The sequence below is a fragment of the Gopherus evgoodei genome, chromosome 12 (assembly GCF_007399415.2).
Source record: "Gopherus evgoodei ecotype Sinaloan lineage chromosome 12, rGopEvg1_v1.p, whole genome shotgun sequence".
Lineage (NCBI taxonomy): Eukaryota > Metazoa > Chordata > Testudines > Testudinidae > Gopherus > Gopherus evgoodei.
The window spans coordinates 40,505,241-40,532,103 of record NC_044333.1 but is presented as its reverse complement, the minus strand read 5'-3'; the positions used below and the strand labels follow the sequence as shown (position 1 = coordinate 40,532,103).

Below are 26,863 nucleotides of genomic sequence, written 5' to 3'. Positions count from 1 at the left end.
AGTAAGGAAAGGAATCAATGTTTGCCAAACAGAAATGGCTTAGACTTAAAAAAAAAAAAAAAAAAGTTTCAAGTTTCTAAGAGAGAATGGTACTAACAATGGAGACCAAGCTATGAAATTCAGGGTCCATTTTGGTCAATAAGAGTTTAAATACTATAAATTTCAGTGTTGTAATTGTTGGGTTCCTGACCCAAAAAGGAGTTGTGGGTGGGTCACAAGGTTATTGTAAGGTGTTGTGGTACTGCTACCCTTACTTTTGTGCTGCTGCTAGTGGCAGCATTGCCTTCAGAGCTGGGCAGCTGGAGAGTGGTGGCTGCTGGCGGGAAGCCCAGCTCTAAAGGCAGAGCCGCCACCAGCAGCAGCGCAGAAGGATGGAATAGCATGCGATTGCCAACCTTACTTCTAAGCTGCTGCTGGTGGGGTAGCACCTTCAGTGCTGGGCACCAGGCCAACAGCTGCCTCTCTCCAGCTGCCCAGCTCTGAAGGCAGTGCAGAAGTAAGGGTGGCAATGCCATGACCTCCCCCTAAAATAAACTTGCAACCCCACACAACTCCCTTTTGGGTCAGGACTCCTACTTTGATAAATACTGGCCTCCCCCATGAAATCTGTAAAAACACACAAAAGATCGGATTTCACGGTCTCGTTTTTCATGGCTGTGAATTTGGCAGGGCCCTAGCTATAGGGAATACCAGAAAGGATCGCTCTAACACTAGCAAGGCTTCTCCATCATTAAACTGCAGGCAGGTGATTCCTGGAAAGTGTGCACAGATGGTAGGAGCACTGGGGATTTCTCCCATTCCAGCAGGCCCAGGGCAGCCTGCTTAGTAATCACTCGGAACCCGGGAGCGGTGCCCGGTGCTGCACATACACGCTGTGCCAGAGAGCTTCTGCCTCAAGGCGCTTCCACGGGGAGCGGAAAGGAGGGACTCCCACCTGCACTGCACTGGAAGCCTCATCTCCCCCCGGAATAAGAATGGCCCGGGGCGCATCAGTCGCCCTCCGGCCTCCCCCCTGTACAGGGCACGGGGAGGGGTCCCGGGGCCAGGCCAGATCCCAGAGCTCCAGCGTCGGGCGATCCCGAGGCCACACAGCCCCGGCCGCCCCCCGCTCAGCCCGCCGCCGCCACTCACCGGGAGCACTCCGCCGCCCCGAGGCCGGCCCCGGCCCCGGCCCCAGCCCCGAGCGAGCCCCGCCAGGCCGAGCCGCCGCCAGCGCGGGCCCCTGAGCAGCAGCTGCAGCAGCGCCATGTCCCGCGGCGACCGCCCGCCTCGGAGACGCGAGGCCGCTGCGGACCAGGCAGCGAGGCAGGGCCTCGCCAAGACGCGCAGCGGGACTAACGGCAGCCGGGCCCTGAGAGAAACCGGAAGGGCCAGCAGAAGGCGGAGTCAGCCATCTTGAAAGCTGGCCGAGTCGGCGGCAGCTGCCAGACTTAAAGATGGCCGCCCCCTGGGCCGGGGAACGCCGCCCCCTCATTTGCCCCATGGACCCCACCCCTCCCCCGTCTGCCCGTCCGTGAGCTGCCGCCGCCATCGCAGCCCGGGCTGCCGCAGCGCCGGGCGCTTCAGGCTTCGTGACCCTCCCCCCAGGCCCCCCAGCGCTAGGCGGTTCAGGCCTCGTGACCCCTGGGCCGGGCCCTGACTCTCCCGCCCCCCCCCCCGGACCGGGTCCCCGGAGCTCCGGACGGTTCAGGCCTCGTGACCCTCCACCCCCGGGCTGGCCCCCCGCAGCGCCGGGCTGTTCAGGTCTCCTGATCCCCACGCCTCCCGCCGGGCCCCCGCAGCGCCAGGCGGTTCAGACCTCCTGACCCCTGCGGCCAGGCTCTTTCCAAGTGTCTCTCTTTCCCCCCCTCTCCCCACGGATTTTCATGGATTGGCTTTGAACATAAGAACAGCCAGACTGGGTCAGATCAAAGGTCCGCCTAGCCCAGTATCTTGTCTGGTGACCCTGGCCGAAGCCCGGTGCCTGAGAAGAAATGAACAGAGCAGGTAATCACAGGGTGGTCCAGCCCTTACCAGCCACTCCCGGCTTCTGTACCAGCCTAGATCTCCTGGTAGAGCTGCACCAGCAAACCTCTGAGGACCCTGCAGGTTATATGGCAAGGGAGTGCTTTTGCCATTAGCGCTTAAACCAGTTCCCAGAAAGGAATAAGGTCTGCTGGCAAAAAGGCTTTATTGCTGTCTAAATGCTTCTACACTAGGGCTCTTTTGCCAGCATAGCTAGTCAGTTGGCGGTGATTTTTCCTTCCTTGTTAATCAGTCAGACTCAATCTGTTGTTTTCTCCCTTCTGGGTGCTTCTCTTCCTGCTTAAATTTGTTGTTTTCCTTTAGCCTAAAAGCAGTCTTCACTCAACCCCATATTCTGTCTCCTCCCCTTTGATGCTGAGCACTTTGTGTAGGCTGTCCCTTCTCATGGGGTGGACTTCTCTTACCCCCTTCTCTGTCTCTTTTCACTTTCTCTGCTCCACTGAAATGAATTGCCTCTTTTCCAAGTCAGAGGCCATGTCTACACTACAACCTTTGGTCAGCACAAGTTATGGTAGGATTCAGCTTCTGAAGTTTGTATATTACTTGGGTGCATACATTTGTGGCTGCTTGCGTCGGTGATGCACCATGGGTAGGTATACCTGTGTGCCATGCTGTGCTGTTTGAGGCAATGCCTACTGAGACTTTTTTGCAGTGTTTTGTGGGATACTAATGATTCACCCAGGGGTTGCTGAGAGCTAAGGGTTAAGTTCCCAGCATGCAACTTTCTCCATCCCATAACACCATCCACTGCCTATAATTTTAGGTTTTTTGTTTTTTTTTAATCACACAATCCTGTGCAGTGCTTTTCTGTCTCTGCCATTCCTAACCAAAGCACGGAACCTGCATAGTTCAGCACTATTCTTATGACCATTGTAAATACAGGACACACAATTCTTCTGTATTTGCAGACCTTCATAGGGGAGTGTCTTGAAGTGGTTTCCTTTTTATAAGGGTTTAAAGTTTGGTTCAATGGCTCTCAGCACCCTCACTACACAAATTGTTCCAGCCCCCCTGCAGACCTTCAGAGAGCACTGCAACAGCTGGGATCACAATGAGGAAGAATAGGATATCTTTGAGGAGAGATTGCTGATGGACATAGCAAAAAATAAATACAATTGCTTGTGACATTCATGGAGCAACTGCAGACTGTGGAGCATTTCTTCTCGGCCTAAGAAACGAGCACTGACTGGTGCGATCGCACGTAATACAGACGTGGGACAATGAGCAGTGGCTGCAGAACTTTTGGATACAAAAGGCCACATTCCTGGATCTGTGTCATGCTCACTCTAGCCCTCCAATGCAGGGACAGAACGAGACCTCATTGATAGTGGAGAAGTGAGTGGTGATCATGGTCTGGAAGCTTACAGCGCTGGATTGCGACTGCTCAGTGGGAAATCACTCTGAAGTTAGAAAATCCACAGTCGGGGGCCATTGTCATCCAGGTGTGTAAGGCCATTGACTGCTGTGCAGGACTGTGACTCCCAGCAATATATAAGATATGGTGGATGGATTTGCAAAAATTGGGTTCCCAGCTGTGGTGGGGGAAGAGACAGAATGCACATCCCTATCTTGGTGCCAGCCACCTTGCTACAGAACCCATCGACAGAAAGGCCTACTTTTCGATAGTTACGCGAGTGCTGTTGGATCCCTGCGGATGCTTCACTCATATCAGTGAAGGTTGCTCAGGGAAGGTGCATGATGCTTGCATGTTTAAGATCACAGAATTGTTCAGAAAGCTGCAAGCAGGGACATTTTTTCCTGGGTGGTTGATTAACATTGGTTATGTGGAAATGCTGACAGTGATGCTGGGGGCCCAGCTGACCCCTTGATCCATGAAGCTGTACATTGCCCACCTTGATGGCACCAAGGAAAGAGTCTACTGCTGGCTCAGTAGGTGTGGAATGACTGTTGAATGAGCTTTGGTAGGTTATAGGGTCACTGGGGTGTTTACTCACTGAATTGGAGCTCAGGGAGAAAAACATCCCAATGGTTAGAGCTGCCTGTTGTGCACTGCATAATATATGTGAGGCAAAGAGGGAAAAGCTACCATCAGGGAGGAGGAGCGAGGTTGACCACCTTTCTGCTAAATTTGAATGTCCAAACACCAGGGCTATTAGAGGAGCCCAACCTGCAGCTATGTGTTTGAGGGAGGCTTTAAAAGTTAGTCTTCAGTCAGCCACAGTAGTGTTCTCTTGCTGTCTTGAGACAATGTCTGTCTTGCATAATTTAAACCAGGTATCTTTTGGTTCTTGACTGCTGGTATCTGTTCTGTGGTGCCTGCTGCAGATTATAAATACTGCTGGGCCTCGGCCTGCATGCCGCTGTGAATTGTGTGGTGCTTGCTGTTCATGTATAAACATGGCTGGGTCCTGGGTGTTTTCCTGGTAGTATTGCTTTGCTACTGTGCTGCTTGGTGCACGTTTGAGAACTGTTTCATATCTTGGTTGTTTCTGTGCATTCTGATAAGGATACTTTGAGTCTCCAAAAATACAACTTTGTTGAGTGCAAAAATTCAGTGCACAAAATCAAAATGAAAACAAACACATACAATGTTGCACATAACTTAATGGGCTGAAACTTTAAAACTCCAGTTGAAAAGGAAGCAAACATTTGTGTCCATTTGTGTAAACAGAAAGGTAGTTCAGTGCAGGTTGCTGTGGCTACACATACACCAATGTGGTTTTCACAGGTCAGAGTCTGTGAAATTGTGGTTTCCCTTGTTATCCTGTGGCATGGAGTAGTAGGGGTGAAAAAGATGCATACCATGCTGCTGTATGGCATGCTGGGGGTGTAGGCAGGGCCGGATTAACTCTCCTTTGGGCCCGGGGCTATTAGATTTTGTGGGGCCCCTGTGTACAAGTCTTTTTGCTGGGAGGGAGTTTGGTGCAGGAGGGGGCTGGGGCAGGAGATTGGGGTGCAGGAGGGGGTGTGGGGTCTAGGAAGGAATTTGGGTGCTGGGGGGATGCAGGGTCTGGGAGGGTGTTTGGTGCAGGAAGGGGCTGGGACAGGGGATTGGGATGCAGGAGGGGATGTGGAGTGCAGGCTTTGGCCAGGAGGCACTTACCACAGGTGGCTCCTGGCCCAGTGCATGAGGGCTCAGACAGGCTGCCTGCATGCTGTGTCCCCACGCCATTCCCGGAAGTGGCTGGCTGCTGGCACGTCTCTGCGGCCCCTGGGGGAGAGGGCATCATGTCTCCGTGCACTGCCTGCAAGCACTGCCCTTGCAGTTCCCAATGTCCAGTTCCTGGCTAATGGGAGCTCTGAGGACGGTTCTGGGGGCGGAGGAAGTGCACGTGCTCCCAGCAGGAGCCGCAGAGATGTGCCAGCAGCCAGCCGCTTCCAGGAGCGGTGTGGGGCCAGGGCGGGCAGGCAGCCTGAGCGCCCTTTTAGTGGCACAGAATTGCCCTGCAAAAATAAATCACAGGCAGCCATCCCCTTGAGCCAGGGCCCTGGGCTGCAGCCCCTAAAGCCCTTGCCTTAATACTGCCCTGGGTGTAGGGAGCACCAACCATGATCCTGCAAGGGATGCAGAAGCTGGTGAGTCAAGGATATTTGGGCCTGTAGGTCAGCCAGAGTCTGCAGCATTTGGGTTTGCTGCCTGAGAAGCCCCATTATGTCCTGGTGCATTTCCTGCCCCTTGTTCTCCTGGGATTCCTAAGTCTCTTGCCTGTGCTTTGTCTTTCTCTATGCTCTTGTTCGCAGGCTGCTGCAGCACTGACCTGTAGGAATTCGCAGAACATGCTCTCCGTAGTGTTCTTCCTTCTCCTCCTCCTTGGAGTCAGGCACCACACCAAAAGCTGCTGATAAAAACGGACACCTGCTCCATTAGATTTACAGGAAAGAAAAGCTTCCAAACTCCCTTCCCTTACGTTCCATAAATACTTCTGAGAAATGCTTATTGGCAGTTCAGCTTTGGAGACCCTCAGTACAGCACCACTCTCCAGTTCCAACCATGCTGAGTATCGTGCAGGAAGGGGCTGGGGCAGACATCCAACGAAGTGGGTATTCACCCATGAAAGCTCATGCTCCAGTACATCTGTTAGGTTGCCTACCTCTGTTATAAACTATGGCATGTGTGCCAAAGGTGGCACGCGAGCTGATTTTCAGTGGCACTCAGACTGCCCGGGTCCTGGCCACCGGTCTGGGGGCTCTGCATTTTAATTTAATTTTAAATGAAGGTTCGTAAACATTTTAAAGATCTTATTTACTTTACATACAGTAGCAGCTTAATTACATATTATAGACTTATAGAAAGAGACCTTCTAAAAACATTAAAATGTATGACTGGCACGCAAAACCTTAACTTAGAGTGAATAAATGAAGACTTGGCACAGCACTTCTGAAAGGCTGCTGACCCCTGGTCTATAAGGTGCCACAGGACTCTTTGCTGCTTTTAGAGATCCAGACTAACACAACTACCCCTCTGATACTTTACCCCTCAGATGTGTGTCTGTGAACCTTCTACTCAGCAAGGTCTTTTAGCATATTAATATCCTCCTCATGTCTGGAAGTCTGTTTGTATCACTGGTCTAACTGTCAAACAGCTTAATTAAACTCAATTAATCCATAGTGGGTGGACAGAGCTGCAGTGGGTTTATGATAGGTTCTGAGAATGAAACCCAAGGCCATGAAACATCACGTTCCTGCTCCTTAGGCTGTCAGAGACTAGGTTTGACACAGAGCTGAGGTGTTTAGACAAGGCCAGAGTTTAGATTAAGAAAATAATTCATGTTTTTTAAATGTCAGCCAATGTGTGAGGCTCCCCCCTTCCCCCAGGGTACATCATGACCAGTTAACGTGAATTTAAAAGGTGTTAAATGGAATCTCTACTAAGTGCTAACTGTGAGCTAACTCCATTTAAAAACAACATATTTTAATTCATCATGTTTATTATGGTGGTGCCCAAGGACCACCCACGATTGGGACCCCATTGAGCTAGGTATGGGACAGACAATAGTAGACCTTCCCATCTAACTAGACAAGACAGACACAGGCTGGAGGAGGGGGAAGAACACAAGCAGTGCAGGCTATGCAATGATGGCAAATGGTATGTTAGTTCCATTTTTATGGAGGGTGAGGAAGGTGGGTCTAGTTTGGGGAAGGGGGAAATCAGCTAAATGGAATGAAAAGTGAAGGGAGAGGGGATATTGAAGGCAAGGTGGATGAGGCCTAACCTACAGTGGAAAAGTGCAATCATTTCACTAAACTGCTTTAAAATAAAATGACACAAAACACAATTGAGTTAAAGCAGTACACCCCCCTAATGCAGACTCACTTAAAACCATTTGAAAACCTTGCTTACATCAGTTTATCATGTGTTGGCAAGTTAGGCCCTGGGTACACACAGAAGATGCACTGTTTAACTAAACTGATTTTAAAATCGATTTTAAGTAAACTAAGGCAACTTTTGTTTTGAGATGTGACTGACTTCAGCTAAATGGATACAATGAAGGATTTAGCAGGTTTAAGTTCAGGTACATTAGGGGGTTCTGCCAGTTTCATTAGGCCTTGTCTACACAAAAATTTGCACCAGGTTAGCTAAGGCTGTGTTTACACTGGGATTCGGCACCTAGGTTGAGAAACAACTGCTCTCCCTGGCCCCCATTCCGTCACTTTGGCTAATTGCACAGGATATGTCTACATTTGGAACTAGAGGTGATTCTCAACTTAAGATATTCCCGCTAGTGCTCATTGAGCTAGTATACTAAAAATCGAAGTAGATGTGGCAGCACAAGAAGCAGGAGGGGTAGCGGCCCTGAGCGTGCACCCCCGAGAAAAGCTAGGTCTGTAGTTGGAATGGATAGTGGTGTAGGAGCAGCAGTGATCTGTATGCTCTTTATAACCTGTATGCTCAAAAGTCTGTTACGCTCCCCTCCCCTTTTGTCTCCTCTCCCTCTTTGAATACCTGTGAAGTGGCCTCCTCCCCCCCTCCCCCCCCGAATGCTTGTGGGATGAACTGGCTGGTTGAACAGCTATAAGATCAGAAGAGCTTCCAGGTAGACAAGGTGTCTGGAACTCTAATTAGGCAGCACTCACACACCCAATGCATGGGCACTGCATGGACACTATCCAAGGTGGAGTGTGACCCACCAGCTGCGGCCAAGTCACCTCTAGTCATAGGCCATGAGGAACAGGTCCTTAAAAGGGGAAGGGGCCATGTGCTCGCAGTGCACTCACAAGCTTGTACCTCCCGTGAAGGCCCTTCGTCCGGACTGCCTGGCCAGTGGTTCGCTGCGTTGCAATCCATTGTGCCTCGGGAAGACTTACCTTCATCGCACCATCCATCACTGTGCTGTGGGACACTTACCTTGAAGGATCCTGACATCTCCAGTGCCGTGCCTGATCTGGGAGCGTGAGTGTGCAAGTGGCACCCTGCCCCCCTTCTTTTGAGCTTAGCTATCAATATAATTAATGTGCTGCTTCCTGCCAAACTCCGGTGAGTCATTAGTCTTCCCTAAGCTTACTAGCTCGCCCAATTTTGAGTAACAGATAGTGTAACATGGCAGCGGGGTGAGCTATGTTTTAACATGCCAGCTGAATCAGACCTGGCACAAGTGTGTGAATTGCACCTCCAGCTCGAAGCACAGACACACCCACAGAATGAGCCAAACTCAGCCTCTCCCATATCAAAAGATTTTAGCCCTGATGCAATAGTCTGTGTCCAGAGAGGCTTGAAACAATCTTCTCTGTTTCAGGAACTATTTATTTACCAACATAACGTTTAGTTGAGTTGTGATGCTTGAACTCCTGCTCCCCTGCCTAAGTCAAACTCACTTTCTCTCAAAGAAATACCATCAATCATCAGCTGGGAGAGGAACTATTAAGAAGCCAGTACAAAGAAACAGGACAGTCGCTTTTGCAGTGCCTAGCACAAAGTAGGATACAATTAGAGGGAGATGCAAGAAACCTTGGCTAATATGTCCCAGATGAATATCCAAGATATATTATTAGCCTGCTAAGATGTATTCAGGAGCCAAAATGTCTTAATTACAACTCTAGAATTCATAGATCTGATGATGTATTGCATAGATTATAAATTTGCAAGTACTTTCCTCCCTCTGTGTATGAAATGTCACTTTGGAAAAGGTGACTTCATTCCCTGCCCTTGGATTGGTAAGACTCCTTTGGGAATGTATCCAATAGTCTGAGAAGATGGATATAACCTGATCCAGGCTTGGCCAAACTGGGATATGCTCCAGCTATGACATCACTGAATAATATTGCAATTAAAAAAAAAAGTATATTTACTACTGGTGAAAGATGCTGGACTGGAGCCTGAAACCCCCAATTTATCTACTGAACAGAAACACCACAAGAAGCAGTACTAACTTCCCCTGGCCCATGTGCCTCATCCCAGATACAGAGACACCACCTTTATGAGTGGGACATGGGAGAAAGGTCAGTTTCCTTGGCCTCCCTTTTCAACCTGATGAGAAAAAGGACAACTAGCATCCCCTGCGATGGTGCTGTTGTCCTGTCAACCCTAGCAGTTAGTCAAAGTTTGGGGCCTGTGGGTTCTCCAGTTCAGTGTAGAAGTTTGATATAATGAGATGTTTATTTACAAAGAATGTGTTAAGTCCTGTGTTGGAACAAAGAAGGAATCAAATAGCAGGAAAAGCTGAGACAGACCCCTGGTACAATCTGGACTAATGAGTAGTTGTGTCACCCCTGCCCTCTAACCTAGGGTGCCATTTACACTGCTTTGGTGCTGTAACCTCCAGTCTAGACTGCTCACAGCTTCCAGCATACAACTCAATCCCAGCTATGTATGTTTGTGTGCTGTAGCCAGCCAGCCACACCTTGGCTCTCACCAGCCTTGGCTATCTGTCAGGGTGACCCCAAAGCATTCCCAGTCTTAGATTTCCCCTCACAAACATGTCTTGTATTGCCCAGCCCTCTCCTGGACAATGCAAATTCATGTAGCATCTAAAATATATATATGAAGTTATACCTATCTTATAGAATTGGAAGGGACCCTGAAAGGTCATTGAGTCCAGCCCCCTGCCTTCACTAGCAGGACCAAGTACTGCCCCAGATCCCTAAGTGGCTCCCTTAAGGATAGAACTCACAGCCCTGGGTTTAGCAGGCCAATGCTCAAACCAGTGAGCTATCCCCCTCTCCCCTCTATATCACTTTAAAAGAAATAATATGCACACATCTTATTACCACACATGAAGTTTCACAAACACTAATTTAAACGCAATGCAATAGGTAAAACAATAAAACAAATTTATTAACTATATCGAGAGATTTGAAGTTAATAAGAGTAATGATGCATAAAGTCAGAAATAGTTACAAGAACAATAAAGATAAAATGCAACTTGTGTCTAACAAACTGTTAAATTCAAAGCAGGTTTTTTCACCATGTTCTCAGCAGTTTTACTGACCAAACTTCTAAGCTCAAGACCCCTTCTCCAGTTCAGTGGCCTTTTCCTGTGCCCTTCCTGGCGCAGTGAATTAACGGGCAGTGAGAGAGGGAGGAGGGCAGCCCTGGAGTGTTTGTCCCTCCTTTTTAGAATGTTGGTCCCCCCTCCCTGGAAAACTTCTAGGTGAGATTCGGGACAGGCCCTAGGAAGGAATGTTCCCTGCTGCATTTTCTTCACTGGTTGGAGCTTCTTTTGTTTCCCTTCCTGCTTGATGACTGTTTGCTGCTTAAATGCAAATTAAGGAGTGCACACATTTCTTTGTTTGAGACAGACCTGTTTGTCAACCTCAGTTAGGAACATGTGTTAAGATCACGCTATAATGGACTCATAACTTCACATACATTGTTGCCACACATTTTATTGGGACAGTATTGACCAGCAAATTATGAGTTTTCAAATGATGTCTCACAAAGGCACACTTTGTACAAAAATTCTTGCAATAGTGTGTAGGGTATGGACACGGGTACATAGTGTCGTAACAGCTTCTCTTGTTCACAGCACCACAAGCACACTTTTAACCTACACCTCTGAACCAAAAACCTTTCCCCAGGTTTCTTCCAGGAGCAGCCACTCTGTGTTCAGCTAATGTGAATTAGGCATTGAAGTTCAATAGTTGTTAACATAAGGAGTTATAAATTAAAAGTAAAACCTCTTCTGCTCTCAGATGCTCAGCTTTCACTCTCTTGGCCCCTTTGAGGTTATACTTTTACTGGTCCTCTGATCTTCATGGGCCTTTTCTTTATTAGCAAATTTAATAGTCATGATTCACACCTAGTGCAGATTATATGATACAATGGTAAAAACAATTATGCATGCTGGGAGGGGAGTGAGAACTGGTGGGGAGAGGAGTTTGGGGCTATGGAGTGTGGAGGGGGATTAATAGGAATGGGGGGAGGGAAAGGGAGAGGGTGGGGATGTCAGGTATTGGGAGGGGGAGAGACACAGAGGGGTAACATGAGGTTAGATCAGGGTCACCTGTCAACCCTACAGTCTCCCCTCCTATGTGCAAATTGGGATTTGGGGCCCCCTGTCCCTTTGAGGGTGTCTGAGCTTTTTTCCCTACCCCCTTCATGTGGCATCTGGGCTCTTGGGGGCCTGCACTATTGGGGTGGCTTAGCACCTCTCTTCACTCTCTGCAGGTGGGAGTTGGGATCTGAGCCTCTTGCCCTGCCCCCATGTGAGCCAGTATTCTGGGAAACGCACCTTCTCTAGAGGAGGAGTTGAGAACAGGCATGCTTGATACATGTAACAGGCTCAAGCACTGGGGATAGGAACAGCCAGGGAGGTGAATGGACCATTTCACACATCTCAGAGCTATTGTTTAATTTCCTTGGGGGGTTCTCATTCAGCTGAGACTATCACCTTGAGATGAATGGGTCACTTAAACCTCTCAGAGCTGCCTGTGTTCCCAGGTTTATCCTGTGCTGGGGATTTGGCTACAGCAAAGCAGCTGATAATTAATTTCATATGATAATGGAGAGCCAGCTCTGCTACAGTTAAGATTGCAAAGACTTTTCTGTCTAAAGCAGAAGTTGTCAGGACAAAATTTTTGATGGCCTCAGAGTACAGCCACCAACTCTTGCTGGTGGCCACTGTGATGTTGCATTCCATATGTTTATGGCAATATGCTTATGAGTGTAAATATAATGTAACTGGAATATGCTTTATGCAAAACGTCTCTTGTAAGGTATCGTTACAAAGCTTATAATCTACTGAGTGTGTTCATCCTATTTATATGAATGTATCAGAAGTCAGAAATACGACCTATTACTCTGAACTGCTATTCTAACTATGCAGTGTGGGCCATTAATGGTGGCTCCCATTAACCAAGACAATTGGTTGTAAATGGCTCTGTTTACTTGTAAGCCTTCCTGTGAGTCTGACTGGAAAGAATGGAGAGTAGTGGGGGGTCTCACAGGACACGTGATCATGTCACCTGGTACTGGAATTCATCTTAAACCTGGTGCTTTTCCATTTAGAAGGAGGAATGGGGTCGCAGAGAGAAAAAAGATTCCTATCTTGCGCCAACAACATAAAAGGGGATGAAACAACAAAGGGAGCTGCAGTCATGAAAAATCCCCTAGCTACCACCTGAGCTGGAACAAGGCCTGTACCACAGGAAAGGATTGGACCCAGTCTAAGAAGAAGTCTAGTCTGTGAAAGAAGCTTATTGGAACATCTCTGAGGGTGAGATTTACCAGTATTCAGATTCTTAAATGTGTTAGGCTTAGACTTGCATATTTTGTTTTATTTTGCTTGGTAACTTAAGTTGTTCTGTCTCATTACTTGAAAACACTTAAATCCTACTTATTATACTTAATAAAAAGTCACTTTTGTTTATTAATTAACCCAGAGTAAGTGATGAATACCAGGGGAAGGGGGGCAAGCAGCCGTGCATATCTCTCTATCAGTGTTATAGGGGTGGACAGTTTGAGTTTACCCTGTATAAGCTTTATACTGAGTAAAACTGATTTATTTGTGGTTTGGATCCCACTGGGAGCTGGGTGTCTGGGTGCTGGAGACTGGAGCACTTCTTAAGCTGTTTTCAGTTAAGTCTGCAGCTTTGGGGGCATGGTTCGACCCCAGGTCTGTGCTGCAGCAAGCTAGCGTGTCTGGCTCAACAAGGCAGGGTTCTGAAGGCCCAAACTGTCAGAGAATACAGGCTCAGAGGTTGTCTCAGCACATCAAGTAACAGTCCCAACGGAGTCTCTGTGACCAAACCCTGTCACAGCCACTCACACTTTTCCCTAAAATACTTAATTAGCTTCATGCATTTTTATTCAGATTGTCTGAAAATTTGCTGCAAGAGGTTCCCGAGGTACAGCGAGGGTTGCCAACTTTCTAATAGCAGAAAACTGAACCACCTTGCCTTGCCCACGCCCCCACCCCTGCACCACTGCTTCTCTAAGGTCCTACCCCACTCCCGCCCCCTCCCCCGCTTACATGCTCATTTTCACAGGGCTGGGGCAGGGGATTGGGACTCAGGTGGGGATGAGGGCTCTGGGGTGGGGCCAGGGATGAAGGGTTTGGGGTGCAGGATGGGGCTGGAGGTGAGAGGTTTGGAGTGTGGGAGGGGGCTCCAGACTGAGGTATGGGCTCTGGGCCAGAGGTGCAGGCTCTGGGCTGGGGCCAGAAATGAGAGATTCTGGGTGCAGCAAGGGGCTCTGGGCTGGGGCAGGGGTGCAGGCTCCAGGTGGCACTTACCTCAGGCAGTTCTGGAAAGCAGCATCATGTCCTTCTGACTCCTAGGCAGAGGCACAGCCAGGGGACTCTGTCCAGTGCCTCTGCCCACAGGTGCCACCTCTGCAGTTCCCATTGGCCATGGGAGCTCCCCTGGCCAAAGGGAGTGGTAGAGCCAGTGCTTGGAACAGCACATGTGGGCAGGGGGCAGCATGTGGAACCTCCCTGGCCACTTCTTTGCCTAGGAGCCGAACATGCCAGCTGCGTTCTGGTAGCCACTCAGAGCCAGGTAGAGAGCCTTCCAGCCCTGCTGCGCTGGCAACTGGATTTTTAATGGCTGGTCAGCACTGCTGATGGGTCGAGCTACCAGGGTCCCTTTTTGACCAGGTGTTCCAGTCAAAAGTCGGACACCTGGCAACCCTAGATACAGCCCCCTGGGAAAAAAACAAACAATGGGCTTTTCTTAAAGTTAACAGATTCTATTTTTTTTTTAATTTTTATTTTTGCACACCTGGTTTCCAAAGTGCTGATGGCTTAATGGGACCAGAAGGGGAGAGTGAGATGGAAATGGTGGCAGGGTTCTGTGTTGCAGGGAGAGGAATAGTGTAAGAGGCAGACACACAAGTCTTCTCTCCCATGTTTAAAGTCACTGTATCCACCATGTAACAAACTGTCAAGTTTTTGGGACAGACCATGGATGAGATTTCTATCACTGGCCAATTAACAATTACCCTCCCTCTCCCCCAGGAAAGCTTCAGAGCACAACCATTATCCTCATTCCACTACAACAAAATGAACAGAGAGGGAGCACTTAGGACTCCCTACTGTGGCCTGCAACAGGCACACTCCATCCTCATCCTCTGATGCCCCAGAGACTTCTCAGACCCTGTCCAGTAACTTGGAACTTTGTATGAATTTATTTACATTCCCTTTGCCATCAGTCTCATACAGCAACGTACTGACAGTGTTTCTTACCCCTCCCCACAGAAGCCAAGGAAGAACAGTGCTCTCAACACATACTGTGTTCACCTAGCCCAGATTCTCTCCTTTGCATTTTTCCTGTTTCTTTCTTTATACCCCTTAGCTGATGCTCACTGGTTCATCAGCTAATTCGCTGCATATCCCTATTCAGCCTTCTCAAGGGAAACTGATTTGTGCCTAATTATCAGATTGCTGGCTCCCACCCCCAACCCTCAGTCATGCTACCTTAATGACCACCAGTTCCTACCAAGAACTTCTCTCTGTTCCAAAAATCCAGCAATTCACTGGCAAAAAATTCATTGTTGCGGAGTTTAGGTTGCCAGGTGGGATCTCAGACCTTAGCAGACCACTACCCCCAGCAAATATCAAACTTCTGAAAACCAGGCAATCAAGAGTTAAGGTTGCACGGTGTGTATCTGAACTTTGCCCTCTCTGAGCGATGCCCCACTATGCCCAGAGTGCATGCACACACTGCCTTTGAACTGTACTGAGCAGGAGCTACCAACATTTGCCTAACCTGCAAACACTTTGCCTACTCCACAGAAATTATACAACTCCTTCACTATTACATGTACGATGCCACTGAAAATTACTCTACTTTTGCTACCATTCATAACACCCACCCCCCCAAGACCACCCACATCTCTCACCTAATTGTGCCCTGCTACTGACACCACGCTCCCAATGCAATGCTAGGATCTCTCAAGGTACACATGTGCTTCTTTATTTCAATCACACATAGGGAGGGGGGAGACTCCCCCACCCACCTTGTGTCACAATCACAGGTCTGCCAAGATGCTCCAGCTAATTGCTGCACCATTCAATACAGCTATACCTAGCACAGTCAGTGCAGCTGGGGTGCGCGAAATGAATTCACAGTGGTTATTGCCAGCTTCAGGGGGCCAGAGTTAAAGTAAATGCCCATGCAACCTTAACTCATTTCCTGGTTTTCAGAAGTTTTGAGTGTTGCTGAAATTGACATTCTGGAAGGGCATGAGACACCACCAGGCAAATTTTAACACTGCGTTAATGAAGTTATTTGTCAGATTGTATTTATTATTTAACAGAAATATATTGTGACAGGGTGCAGGAGTTTTATCTGGTCTTTGGCAAATAGGATTTACTTCTGCTCAGCTCTGCCCCGACCCTTGCACTGGTGTTCAGAGGAAAATACAGAGCTGAGGACTGGAGGATCTCAGCAGGAGGGTCTGGGTGAAAGGAAGAGGAGAGTGCCTTGGAGGTAGAACTCCATACCCATTCACTACAGGATTGCTCACATTAGGGGTTTTCTGGAAATATTTTGTTAAAAAAGAAGATTACTTTGAGTAGCCTCAAGAATTAAATCCTTAAGGAAGCACATAGGCATCTTGAAAGATTTCTTGCTAATTTCCATTGTGATCACTCTATTGGCTTAAAAATTTAGACTTAACATCTGTATGCAACAAAGACTCAGTATTGCCAGCCTCAGGCATTTAGAATTCATAACGGAAGCCATGCAGATGCATGACATTAAAAAAAAGGTATTTTTAAAAATTTGTCTTGTTTGAGCCACATTTTCCAGCTATAGACTGCTTTTCTTTTTAAAATTAGGACAGATTCTCACATAGTCCCATGGCTCCAGGAGCTGGGGCTTTAAAACTCCAGCTATTGTGACAGTAGGCATCTGTAAAGACTGACATTCTAGCATCTTTTCTCTCTAAAGGGAGCCTGTGAAAGGAAAAGAGTGAATTTGTGCCCTTTTTTGCTTCCCTGTGTTGTACAAAGTAAGCCTAAATACACATTTTTATCCAAGTATTTTTCTTTGCTTCCCCCATGTACTAGGTTTGTCTTCCATTTTTACTGGAGGGATTCAAATATGCATTGTGTGCTTTCTCAAGCCTTAATTGAAGAAGGGTAAGGAAGCTGAACCCTTAAAGTTTTTTTTTCCCTAAATGTTTCAGCTAATGTGGAAGGAACAAAAGCAAGCTAACAGCCAGACTAGTCATTTCTCTCAGTAGATCACATTTTATTTGCTGTGAAGTCATAATCCTAGCAGTTCCCTAGTCATCCACAGAGTCTAAAGGAGACAATACCAAAAGTTCTAATGTAACAAACCCACACATTACAAAGATAGATTCTTATATGTCATAAAAACCCCTTTGGAAAACACAAAAGAACCTCGATTTTGCTTTCTTTTACTGGGCACCTTTAATCCTTTCCCAGTAGATGGACAGTTCATGCTTTCATATGTGGTGTTCAAATAAAAAGGTCAGGGCCACACAGAAGGAGGTTCTAACTTCCAACATAATGCAGGACCTCGGACGTGGCAAACATTAACTGTTACAGCCAAATATATTTAGCATATGAAGGGTGAAAAAGGCCATTTCCCCTCCTGCTCACTAATGAATATTGGGGTGTGACTATATTAGAAATGCTAAGCAGCAGAGCTGCACTGCTGGAGTGTTGACACTTATCAGAGCCATGATTGGAAGGGGTTCTTCTGCAGCTGTAGTAAATTCACCTCCCTGAGAGGCAGTAGCTAGGTTACCAGAAGAATTCTTCTGTCAACCAAGCAGTGTCCACACCGAGACTTTGGACAGCTTAATGACACTGCACAGGACGTGACACTTTTCACAGCCCTGAGCGATGCAGTTAAACTGATCTAGCTTTGCAGTGCAGACCAGCCCTAGGGCAGCAGAGGAAGGCATCTAACTTGGACACAGCCTTTCACAGTGGAATGTGTAGAAGAGAAGCTAGTGGGGGGAGGACAAGTGAGTCTGTTTCTTTTGACAGTTTCATTTGATCTTACGGAGAAGGGAGAGAAGTAAGGCTTTGTCCTTTTATGTCAGGCAGGACAGTCTTAAGAAGCCAAGCAGTACCAGGCCTGTGCTTAAAGATTTGGTCAACCTAGCTACATCACTCAGGGATGTGAAAAACACCACCCCAGAGTGTAGATGCAGCTAGGTCAATGGAAGAATTAACAATTCTTAACAACGCAGTCAGACACCCAGGTTCTAACCTACCCCTACAGAGCCTGATAAAGGCATCTGATATTTCAGAACCAGAACAACCCCAATTTGTGCTCTGGCTCTGAAGAAACCAAGGGTTTTAACACCTGGGAAACAGCCAGTATTTAGGGGCAAGGCTACCCTGATTCCTTACCTGCTGGAGCTCTTATGCCAGGAATAATCTCTAAGGGGCCTTACACCTGCTTTGCCTTTGTCATTGTAAAGGGGCTGCAATGAATGCCTCCCATGGCACGGTAGGTGTGGAAGCTAAACCTCTCTCTGTCAGAAACAAGAGCCCCACACACAATACAAAAGCGTTTTGTTGAGCTCTTCCTGTCTTGCTGACCATTGCTGGCTGGCTGTTTCTTTGTGTTCCCCACAGGTTGTCTTGTCTGATTCTGTGACTGTGAGCTCTTTGAGGCTGGGACTGTCTTTGTGCTGGGTGCTGTACAAACAGAGCAAAATGGGACACTAGTCTGTAACTGGGCTCAATGCCGCTACAGTCATACACATACTACAGTTGCACTGGATGTGGTTATTTTTGCACTGGTACTGTAATTGAAACACCAATATGCAGCATCAGCACAGCAGGAGTCAGCAATCCCAAGTGCAGCATTAAGGCAGTGGCAGGCAAGCATGCAGTCCCCTGTTTTTGTTGCTACCTCAAGCCCTTTGCAACAAAGGCAAGAGACCAGTCCAGCACGAGAGAGAGAACTGCTCCATTCCCAAAGGAAGCAGGAGAAATGGCTGAAGAGCCACATTCGTGGCAAACCGAGGTACTGATTCATAAAGGTCTCAGTTTTCCTTATGTGACTGACCCATGTAACTGGAATGAAAAAGTCTCACACAAAACAGTCACCGCCATCGTGGCATGGGCAGGGTGGTCTGGGTTTAGGAGCAACGTAGGCCTGGCTTGACATAGTGAATTGGGTGTGGATGAGGCCTCATTTCTTGGGAGACAAGACTCAGAAGGTTTTGGGATCAGCAGGCTGGATACAGAATGTCTGTACTAGCTAAGACAAGGGGGACACTGAGAGACATTTACAATGGATAAGACGATAAAGGATAAAAAAAGCCTGGAACATATGAGGTAAAGAGTAAGTCATGCACAACTAGTCCATGGCGTAAAAATGCTGTACAGGGATTGGTTCCTACAAGATGACCAAGCCAATCCCAAAATGTGTGATCAATACACAGCAGATGCAATGTGATGTGTATATGTAAACAAAGGAAGAGGTTTGCTGTGCAACTTTGGATGTGTAGTATGCCCTATATACCCACCCTACTCTGAGGGCTTGTCTACATCAGAAAGTTGCAGCGCTGGTGAGGGAGTTACAGCGCTGCAACTTTGAAGGTGTACACATCTGCAGGGCATCACCAGCGCTGCAACTCCCTGTTTGCAGCGCTGGCCGTACTCCCGTTTTGTCTCGGGTGTAGAGGATCCAGCGCTGGTGATCCAGCGCTGGTAATCCAATGTAAACACTTACCAGCGCTTTTCTTGACCTCCGTGGAAGGAGGAAGCCTCTGGTAATCAAGCTGGTCTCCTTCCCCAGCTTGCTCTCGCGTTCCCGGAACCCCGAGCAAGCAGGTCTCCTTCCCTGCGGTTTGCAGGGGGGTTCGGGAACGCGAGAGCAAACCGGGAAAGGAGATCAGCTTCGCCGCGGTTTGCTCTCCCGTTCCCCGAGCAAGCAGGTCTCCTTCCCTGCGGTTTGCAGGGTGGCTCCGGGAACGCGAGAGCAAACCGCGGCGAAGGGGGTCTCCTTTCCCGGTTTGCTCTCTAGTTCCCGGAGCCCCAAGCAAGCAGGTCTCCTTCCCTGCGGTTTGCTGGGTGGCTCCGGGAACGCGAGAGCAAACCGGGAAAGGAGACCAGCTGCGCGCGGTTTGCTCTCCCGTTCCCCAAGCAAGCAGGTCTCCTTCCCTGCGGTTTGCAGGGGCTCCGGGAACGCGAGAGCAAACCGCGGCGAAGCGGGTCTCCTTTCCCGGTTTGCTCTCTCGTTCCCGGAACCCCGAGCAAGCAGGTCTCCTTCCCTGCGGTTTGCAGGGGCTCCGGGAACGCGAGAGCAAACCGCAGCGAAGCGGGTCTCCTTTCCCGGTTTGCTCTCTAGTTCCCGGAGCCCCGAGCAAGCAGGTCTCCTTCCCTGCGGTTTGCAGGGGGTTCGGGAACGCGAGAGCAAACCGCAGCGAAGCGGGTCTCCTTTCCCGGTTTGCTCTCTCGTTCCCGGAACCCCGAGCAAGCAGGTCTCCTTCCCTGCGGTTTGCAGGGGGTTCGGGAACGCGAGAGCAAACCGCGGCGAAGCTGGTCTCCTTTCCCGGTTTGCTCTCTCGTTCCCTGAACCCCGAGCAAGCTGGTCTCCTTCCGTGCGGTTTGCAGAGGGGTTCGGGGAACGCGAGAGCAAACCGCGGCGAAGCTGGTCTCCTTTCCCGGTTTGCTCTCCCGTTCCCCGAACCCCCCCTTGAAGCCGCCCAACAGCGCTGCAGTGTGGCCACATCTAACACCACTTGCAGCGCTGGTTGCTGTAAGTGTGGCCACTCTGCAGCGCTGGCCCTATACAGCTGTACTAATACAGCTGTAACTACCAGCGCTGCAAAATTTTAGATGTAGACATGGCCTGAGATTGATTGATTCAGCATAGCTTCGCTGGATGCCAAACAAAGGAACTTAAGTGACACGACTGGAGTCAAACTGAGTCCTTGAGGAACCAAGTGGAAGAGATCTTGGGAGATTCCCCAACAACAAATCAGCATGGCACTACCCTGTAGCCAGTAAGATGAAGTAATGTAGACATTTACCCTCTTACTACTGGCTGGAGGTGCACGTGTTTGCCGGGATGTATCCTCTTACTCCCCACCACAGCTAGCTTGAGGTGGAGGTCTTGGGCAGAAGTGCACGTTCTTGTGCCCCAGCTTGAGGTAAACCGAGGGTAATTTCTAGCACAGCGATTCAGCAGATGCATTCTCAGTGTTACTACTGTGAGTAGTTGCCTTGGTTTCAATTAGATTGCTCACAGTAGTGCTTGCAGGATCAGGCCCAAATAGAACAACATTGATTTGGAGGGAGGTGACTAGTACAGTTCCTATCCCAAGGACCTGTGTGAGAAGTATCCCTACTTATTTTCATGAATGATTTGGGAGGAGTGAGCAGAATACTAATTAAATTGTATTAAAAATGCAAACATTTGTCTTATTGTGGGATTCTATGTAATGTCGCTCAGGGGGAGGCATGGCTCATGTGAACCTTGGAAAATGTTATGAGCTTCAAAGGTCTCTTTTAAACAAACAATGTGCCAGACAAGAATCCTTGGAAATATGTGGGAAGAGGGGAACACAAATTCCAATCTCTGGATCCAAACTTTTGACTCTACACCCTGAGGAGAAACCCATTGTCTACTGATTACTTGTTACCAGGGTCACAGGATCAGAGACCCCACTTGTATAATGGGGGTGGGAGGGATAAGGGAAATCTCAGATTAATGGGGGTTCTTGTCCTGAGCAAAAGGTGATATGAACTAATGACCACAGAAAAACTTCCATGTGAGGTCTGAGGGACTGACTTCTACCAGAACTCTTGCTGGAGTTGGGGGCAAACTAATCAGCAGGTGTGCAGGTTTTTATTTTAATAAGATTTCTGTTAATGCTTTCACCTTAAAAATAAATGGGCTTGCTTAGGAAAACCTGTATGGTACCCTTAAAACTTTAGTTAATTATGCTGTTTATAACTTCTGTGGAGAAAGCAAAGCAAAGCAGATCTGCTTAAGCACTTTGACATGCTGGGGAACTCAGTGTAGGCAGGGAAATGTGTAGCCCTGGAAACCCTGGTGAGAAGACAGAGACCCCTGGGTCTCTGGCCAAGAGAGAGAACAGTGGAAGAGCTGGGAGCCTTAGAAGTGGGTGCCTTTCCTGAGCTACAAGAGGGAAAACACACATTCAGTTCCCTCGAGCTTTGACAGTTATATGTGCAAGAAGAAAACAAAGGGACGTTAAGTTGGGAAGAAATGTGGGACTTGGCCATGGCTGATGAGTTTAAAGTGTGTCATGGCTGCAAACAATTTCTGGGTTGCTTGTGCAGATGCATTATTTCATGTCTTACCATGAGAGTTGTGACAGTCAGAAGCACCATAGCGCAACAAGTCCCCAGCACCCTCACATGAAGGCAATCCCTTATCTGTTGCAGGGCCTTGACTATTGAATATGATCAAACAAGAGCTCAGAATGAATCCTGATGTCTCAAGATTTGGATAAAAAAAGTGGAGACCTGTTGTGATAGGTGGATCCCGGCCTCGAGCGCTCTCCAGCAGGTCACAGAAGAAGTGCACTTGCCTCAGTTTCCTCTCAGTCCAGTCGTAAAGGGACTACAGTTGCTCAGTATCCAATCCAAAAAGCTCACTCCTAGGCATAATTTAGTACTGTACATGTTCTGTAGTCTGCAGAATCCTCATGATAAAACCATTCTTCCAAACCCCCAAACTGCAACACATACCATCACAGCAGTTTTTCATGCTCCCTCCCAGGCTATTATTTCTAATTCATCCTCCATCCCCAGAATTTCTTGTTCCAGGGCTCCAACCTCCAGGCCATCTAGCTGAGAGCTCCCAGATTTCCTCACTTTCCCCGACTTTTTTCTGGCATCCCCAAGTCAGGTCTCCCACTAGGTAACTCCCTGCAGCACTTCACTCAGCCAGGCCTGTCCTACCCCTGCCCAGTGAATGTACTTTAAAATTTAATTTTTTGAAGTTTGAGATATACCTATCTCCTTCTATTGGAAGGGACCTTGAAAGGCCATAGAGTCCAGCCCCCTGCCTTCACTAGCAGGACCAAATACTGATTTTTACCCCAGATCCCTAAATGGCCCCCTCAAGGACTGAACTCACAACCCTGGGTTTAGCAGGCCAATGCTCAAACCACTGAGCAATCCCTCCCCCTCCCCCGGTACTTCCAGGACTGACCCCTTGTTCTGGTCTTGGCTGCCTGCAGTCCTTCGCTCAGGCCTGTTGCAAGACAGCTTGGCAGTGTTCCAGTCAGCCAGGCCTACCCACCTACCCCTCCTGCTGCTGGGATCCAGCCCTTTCGTACTGGGCTCACCGTCTCCTTCCCAGGCTGGTTACTCCTAGCAGACTCGGCACGAGCTCCAACGCAGCAGGTATCCGCCGGCTCTGGCCAGCTGTTCCCCACGGTGCTCTGGCCCTGCTCCCCGCTGCCGCGTCCGGGTCTCCCGGGGTCTGCCCCAGGTAGCTCTGCTCCAGCCCTTTCCCGACGGGCTCCCGGGCGGCTGCCTCCAGCCCCGCTCCGCACAGCCCGGGCCCGGCTCGGCTCGGGGACACTCCGTGCCCCCTGGGCAGCCCGAGCAGCAGCGCCTTACCGGACGGGGCGCCCCGCCCCTGAGCGAGCGGAGATCCAGCCGCGACCCCAGGGAGCAGCGGCCACGAGCCGCGCTAGCAGCCAGGGCGGGAAACGCCCGCGGCCACCGTCCCCGCGCAGCCTCATCCACAGCCCGACCCCGCCTCTAAGGCTAGAGCCGAACAGAAGAGAAGTAGCCCGGCCCCGGAACTGGCCATTCACGTGATTCTCCTGAGGCAGCCAATCGGATGCATAAACGTCACGATAAATGAACCAATCCGATTTGCCCGCCGACACCGTCACCGCGCATAACAACAGGCTCCGCCTCGCGCTGGCGCGTTAATGGGATGGTTTCTTCCGTTTACGCCACGCGCAGCGTGTCTGTGTCACCGCGTGCGGGACCGTCCCTGCCGGAGCCAGCCAATGGGGCGGCGCGGTGCGGCGGACCAATGGGTAGGCGCGTCTCAGCGGCGGGTGGGAGCGAGGCTGGCAGCGCTGGCGAGCCGGGGGCCGGAGCCGGAGCCGGAGCCGCCGAGGGAGGAAGGAAGGAGCTTGGCGGGCCATGGAGCGCAGGGCGAGGAGGCGCCGCCGCGACAGCCGCAGCCCCGAGCACTAGAGCGGGCCGCGACCGCCGGGTCCCGACCGAGCCGCCGCTCCCAGCCGCCTGCGCTTCCCCGCGCCGGGGCCGCCGCCGGGCGGGTCCCGAGCCCCCTTCCCCGCCCGCCGCCTCCTCTATGCGGCGGGGCTGGAGGAGCCGGAGGCCTCGCTCGCCCGGGAGGCTGCAGCCGGGGGACGGCGTGTGAGGCGGGGCCGAGCCCTGCGCGCCCAGCACTGACCTCGGGTGAGGAGCGGGGGAGCCGGGACGGGGGTTCATGGGGGCTGAGGGCGGGGAGCAGCCGGGGTGGGAGAGAAGGACCCTGGGGTGGGGAGCAATAAGAGTCCCGGGGGGGGCTAAGGGGGAGTTCCGGGGTGCGTGGGGGGGGGCGAAGGGGCGCGTGCGTGGGGGGGAGGGGCGCGTGCGTGGGGGGGCCCGAAGGGGCACCCCCTCGGTGGGGGGGAGGGGCGCGTGCGTGGGGGGGCCCGAAGGGGCACCCCCTCGGTGGGGGGGAGGGGCGCGTGCGTGGGGGGGCCCGAAGGGGCACCCCCTCGGTGGGGGGGAGGCTTAGCAGCACTTGCTAGAAGGAACAATATGAAAAGTTGTCTGAAATGGTAATTTCCGTTTCCCATTTCATCATCCCTGGGTAGGCGTTAGCTGTGTGCGTGCAGAGGGGGAAGCTGATCTGCCTGAAGCCAGCAAGGCTCGCTGATCTGCATTTATTTATTTTCCCGTTTAATCTCTAAATTGCTCAGTTTTTTTCTCGTTGGAAAAGCCTTTGTGCACTCGGGGAAGGGGTTGAACTCCACCCTTGCCCCTTAGCAAAAAACAGCTGCACTTCTCCAGTCCAGAATTTACACCCCCCTTAGTTCACTAGATTGATTGCATGTTTATAAAGGCAAATCGTGTCTCTTCCCCCTCCAAGAAGCCTGGAGGAGCTGAGCCCTCCAGTGCCCTCTGCCCTTTCCCAGAGAGAGCAGCTGTCTTGTGAAGGGGTGTGTGTGGATTGAAAATCACCCTGTTCATTGAGACACAAGAGCTGGTGTGTTTACAGATTGGCATCTACTCTAAGGTTGTAGATCTGTTTTGATATCTAGTTACAGGAAAGCGCTCCCCTCCCCCCTTCTGTGGTTTTGTACACAAAGTGCTCACTTACCACCAGGAACCTGGCCCTATAGACAGCTAAAACGGATCCCAAGCAGTATCCTTAAGCAAAATTCATCTTTTGAGATGACTCCAGAAACTGAGCATAGACAGGATCGTTTTGTCAGTTAGACAAAGGTGTTAAGGGACACTGTCAACTTTGAAAATCATATTTATCTGAATATTTAGTAACTGCTATCATTACTTGAAACATCTAACTGAAGGAAGGTTGTTGGTTACATATTTTTCTCTTTTTTTTAAGCTGTTTAGTCAGTTTGACACACTTTTGTATATAGTCACATTCACTGTTTCCCATGTTCTTCCTTTTCGGGGGGGTGGAACCCTTAGAGGACAACCCTTGTGCATTTAAAAACGTTTTTAAAATGTGTCATGGTATTTAAAGTGTGTTCTCTCAGGAACTAGTTTTTTTGTCATTAGTTAATTTAATAATAAGTTGATTTTGTCCCTTTCAAGTGGTAGAGGAGTCACCAAATAAAAGATGTACAGTGAGACCCTTTTGAATGGTCATGATGGGTGACAAAATATGATCCATGTTTGACTCCCTCTCTATATCTGAGTAGAGAAATTCTTAAGCATATTGTTTGATATGCTAATGAAACATCAGTGTTGAAGTGGTATGATCTGCTGTGTTCTGTGGGAAGAGATCAGTCAGTGGCAAATCTTTCTGTAGAGCAATCTGTATTTTTGTGTGGCAGATTCTGTGGAACTCTACCTATTTGGGGCTGCACAGATGCTGATTACTCTTAGTGATGAGTGTGGGAGGTCTAGGAATTTAAATACTGGCTTTCTTGGTATGTTTGTTACTATGTAGGTGTTTTCTGTTCTACAATTTGCTCACGTGCTTTTGTTCTATTCTGAAGCTGTTTTTTTTGTAAATCTAAATGGTTGTTCCCATCTCCATCTTATCTAAATGTGATCCAAATGATTAATTGAATTTTTCCTGTCTCCAAGGGGAGTTGAGTTTTTTGGTGGCAGTGAAGTTAGAAATGTCCAGTTGTGAATCTCAAACTTGATATTCATATACTCCTATTTTCCACTTAGACACCTATTTCTATTTTCATAATATTGTAATGACAATGTCTTGTATTTTTACTCTGACAGGTTGTCCCTGTGTTGGTTTTGTGGGTGAGAGCGTTGGTGAGAAGAAAATACAAATTTGCTGTGATGTTATGGTGTTGGTCTTTGTGCATGTGTGGCAGAGAACCTAGTTAGATTATACTTTTCAGTTTTGAAGCAGCTTTGTATAATATGAAAATGAGATAAAAGTTAACTACTTAGAACATAAATAGAATATAAAATAAAGTGTACAAAGTCTTGTCTGATTTCCCTCCTCTCAAGAGTTTTGTTTTGTAGCACCCTGATGCTGTTCAGTAGAGCAGGCAAATGTTTCTCTAGGCTCAGTGTAGACTAGTCACGTTGATCATACTGCACCAACGTTTGCTCCCTCGGTAAACCAGATGGGCTGCTTACTATAGGTGGTGATTATTTTAACTGTGTAATTACACATGGAATAAAAAATGGCATTTTGTTCTGTAAATGTATTGGAAAGAAGGGTACTAAGATAGATATTTTTTCTGTGTTTAGTTCATTTTGTTTCCTTTAAGGCTTTCAGATATGGACTTAAAATACACAGGATTTTTTGCCTGACTGTATCATAAAAAGCAAACCAGTAGTTTACATACATAAGTGCTGTAACAGGATAATTTGAGACCCCTAGGTCTTACTGATCACCCTTCTACATTTTGACACCTACAACAATGTACGTTATATAACTTCTTTAGAGCCATTGGATAACTGAAGTAAATTAGAAAAAGCTGCATTTTCAGCATTACTGTAAAGTGAAGAATCTGCACTATTTTAAAAACTACTTATACCATATATATTCTCATGGGTTCCAAAATATTTTTTTGGGGTGGGGGCTTTCCTCTTATTCTGGTGGTTCAATAAAAATTGGAAATTCTAATTATTATGGAAAAATTTTTCAAAGGAGGCAAAAGTTGAAGGACTCTCTGACTCCAGGAGTGTGTTTTTTATAACATTCCCAGGTGACAGTTTTCTGTTTAAGAGCATTTCCCCCTCTCTCTTGTGTGGACTAGTTGAATTTCAGGTATTCCATGATGGACTGCAATATAGATTATATCTGTCCCTTGGTACTGAAATACTATGGTGAT

General features: G+C 48.8%; 2 protein-coding genes and 1 long non-coding RNA gene across 5 annotated transcripts in view; 2 read left to right on the top strand and 1 right to left on the bottom strand.

Annotated features, from left to right (window-relative positions):
- SPG7 (SPG7 matrix AAA peptidase subunit, paraplegin) overlaps positions 1-1,546 on the bottom strand; it is a 44,922-nt gene extending 43,376 nt beyond the window's left edge. The window contains 2 exon segments of the mRNA XM_030582287.1: positions 1,132-1,276; positions 1,278-1,546. Of these exon segments, the coding sequence (XP_030438147.1) occupies positions 1,132-1,276; positions 1,278-1,531 (399 nt within the window). The 5' untranslated portion in view covers positions 1,532-1,546.
- Positions 1,547-1,628: 82 nt separating this feature from the next.
- Positions 1,629-18,953, top strand: LOC115660661. 3 transcript variants are annotated; one of them, XR_004002875.1, is made up of 3 exons: positions 1,629-1,986; positions 3,032-3,947; positions 12,431-12,799. It is a non-coding gene; the product is annotated as an uncharacterized LOC115660661 (long non-coding RNA). The 3 variants fall into 3 exon arrangements; XR_004002874.1 differs by lacking the exon at positions 3,032-3,947 and adding an exon at positions 17,982-18,953 and having other exon boundaries at positions 1,649-1,986; positions 12,431-12,638; XR_004002873.1 differs by lacking the exon at positions 3,032-3,947 and having other exon boundaries at positions 1,644-1,986.
- A 4,739-nt stretch (positions 18,954-23,692) lies between these two features.
- The window catches only part of ANKRD11 (ankyrin repeat domain 11), a 240,116-nt gene continuing 236,945 nt past the window's right edge, over positions 23,693-26,863 (top strand). The window contains 1 exon segment of the mRNA XM_030581844.1: positions 23,693-23,774. The gene's annotated coding sequence lies outside the window, so the exon portion shown is untranslated.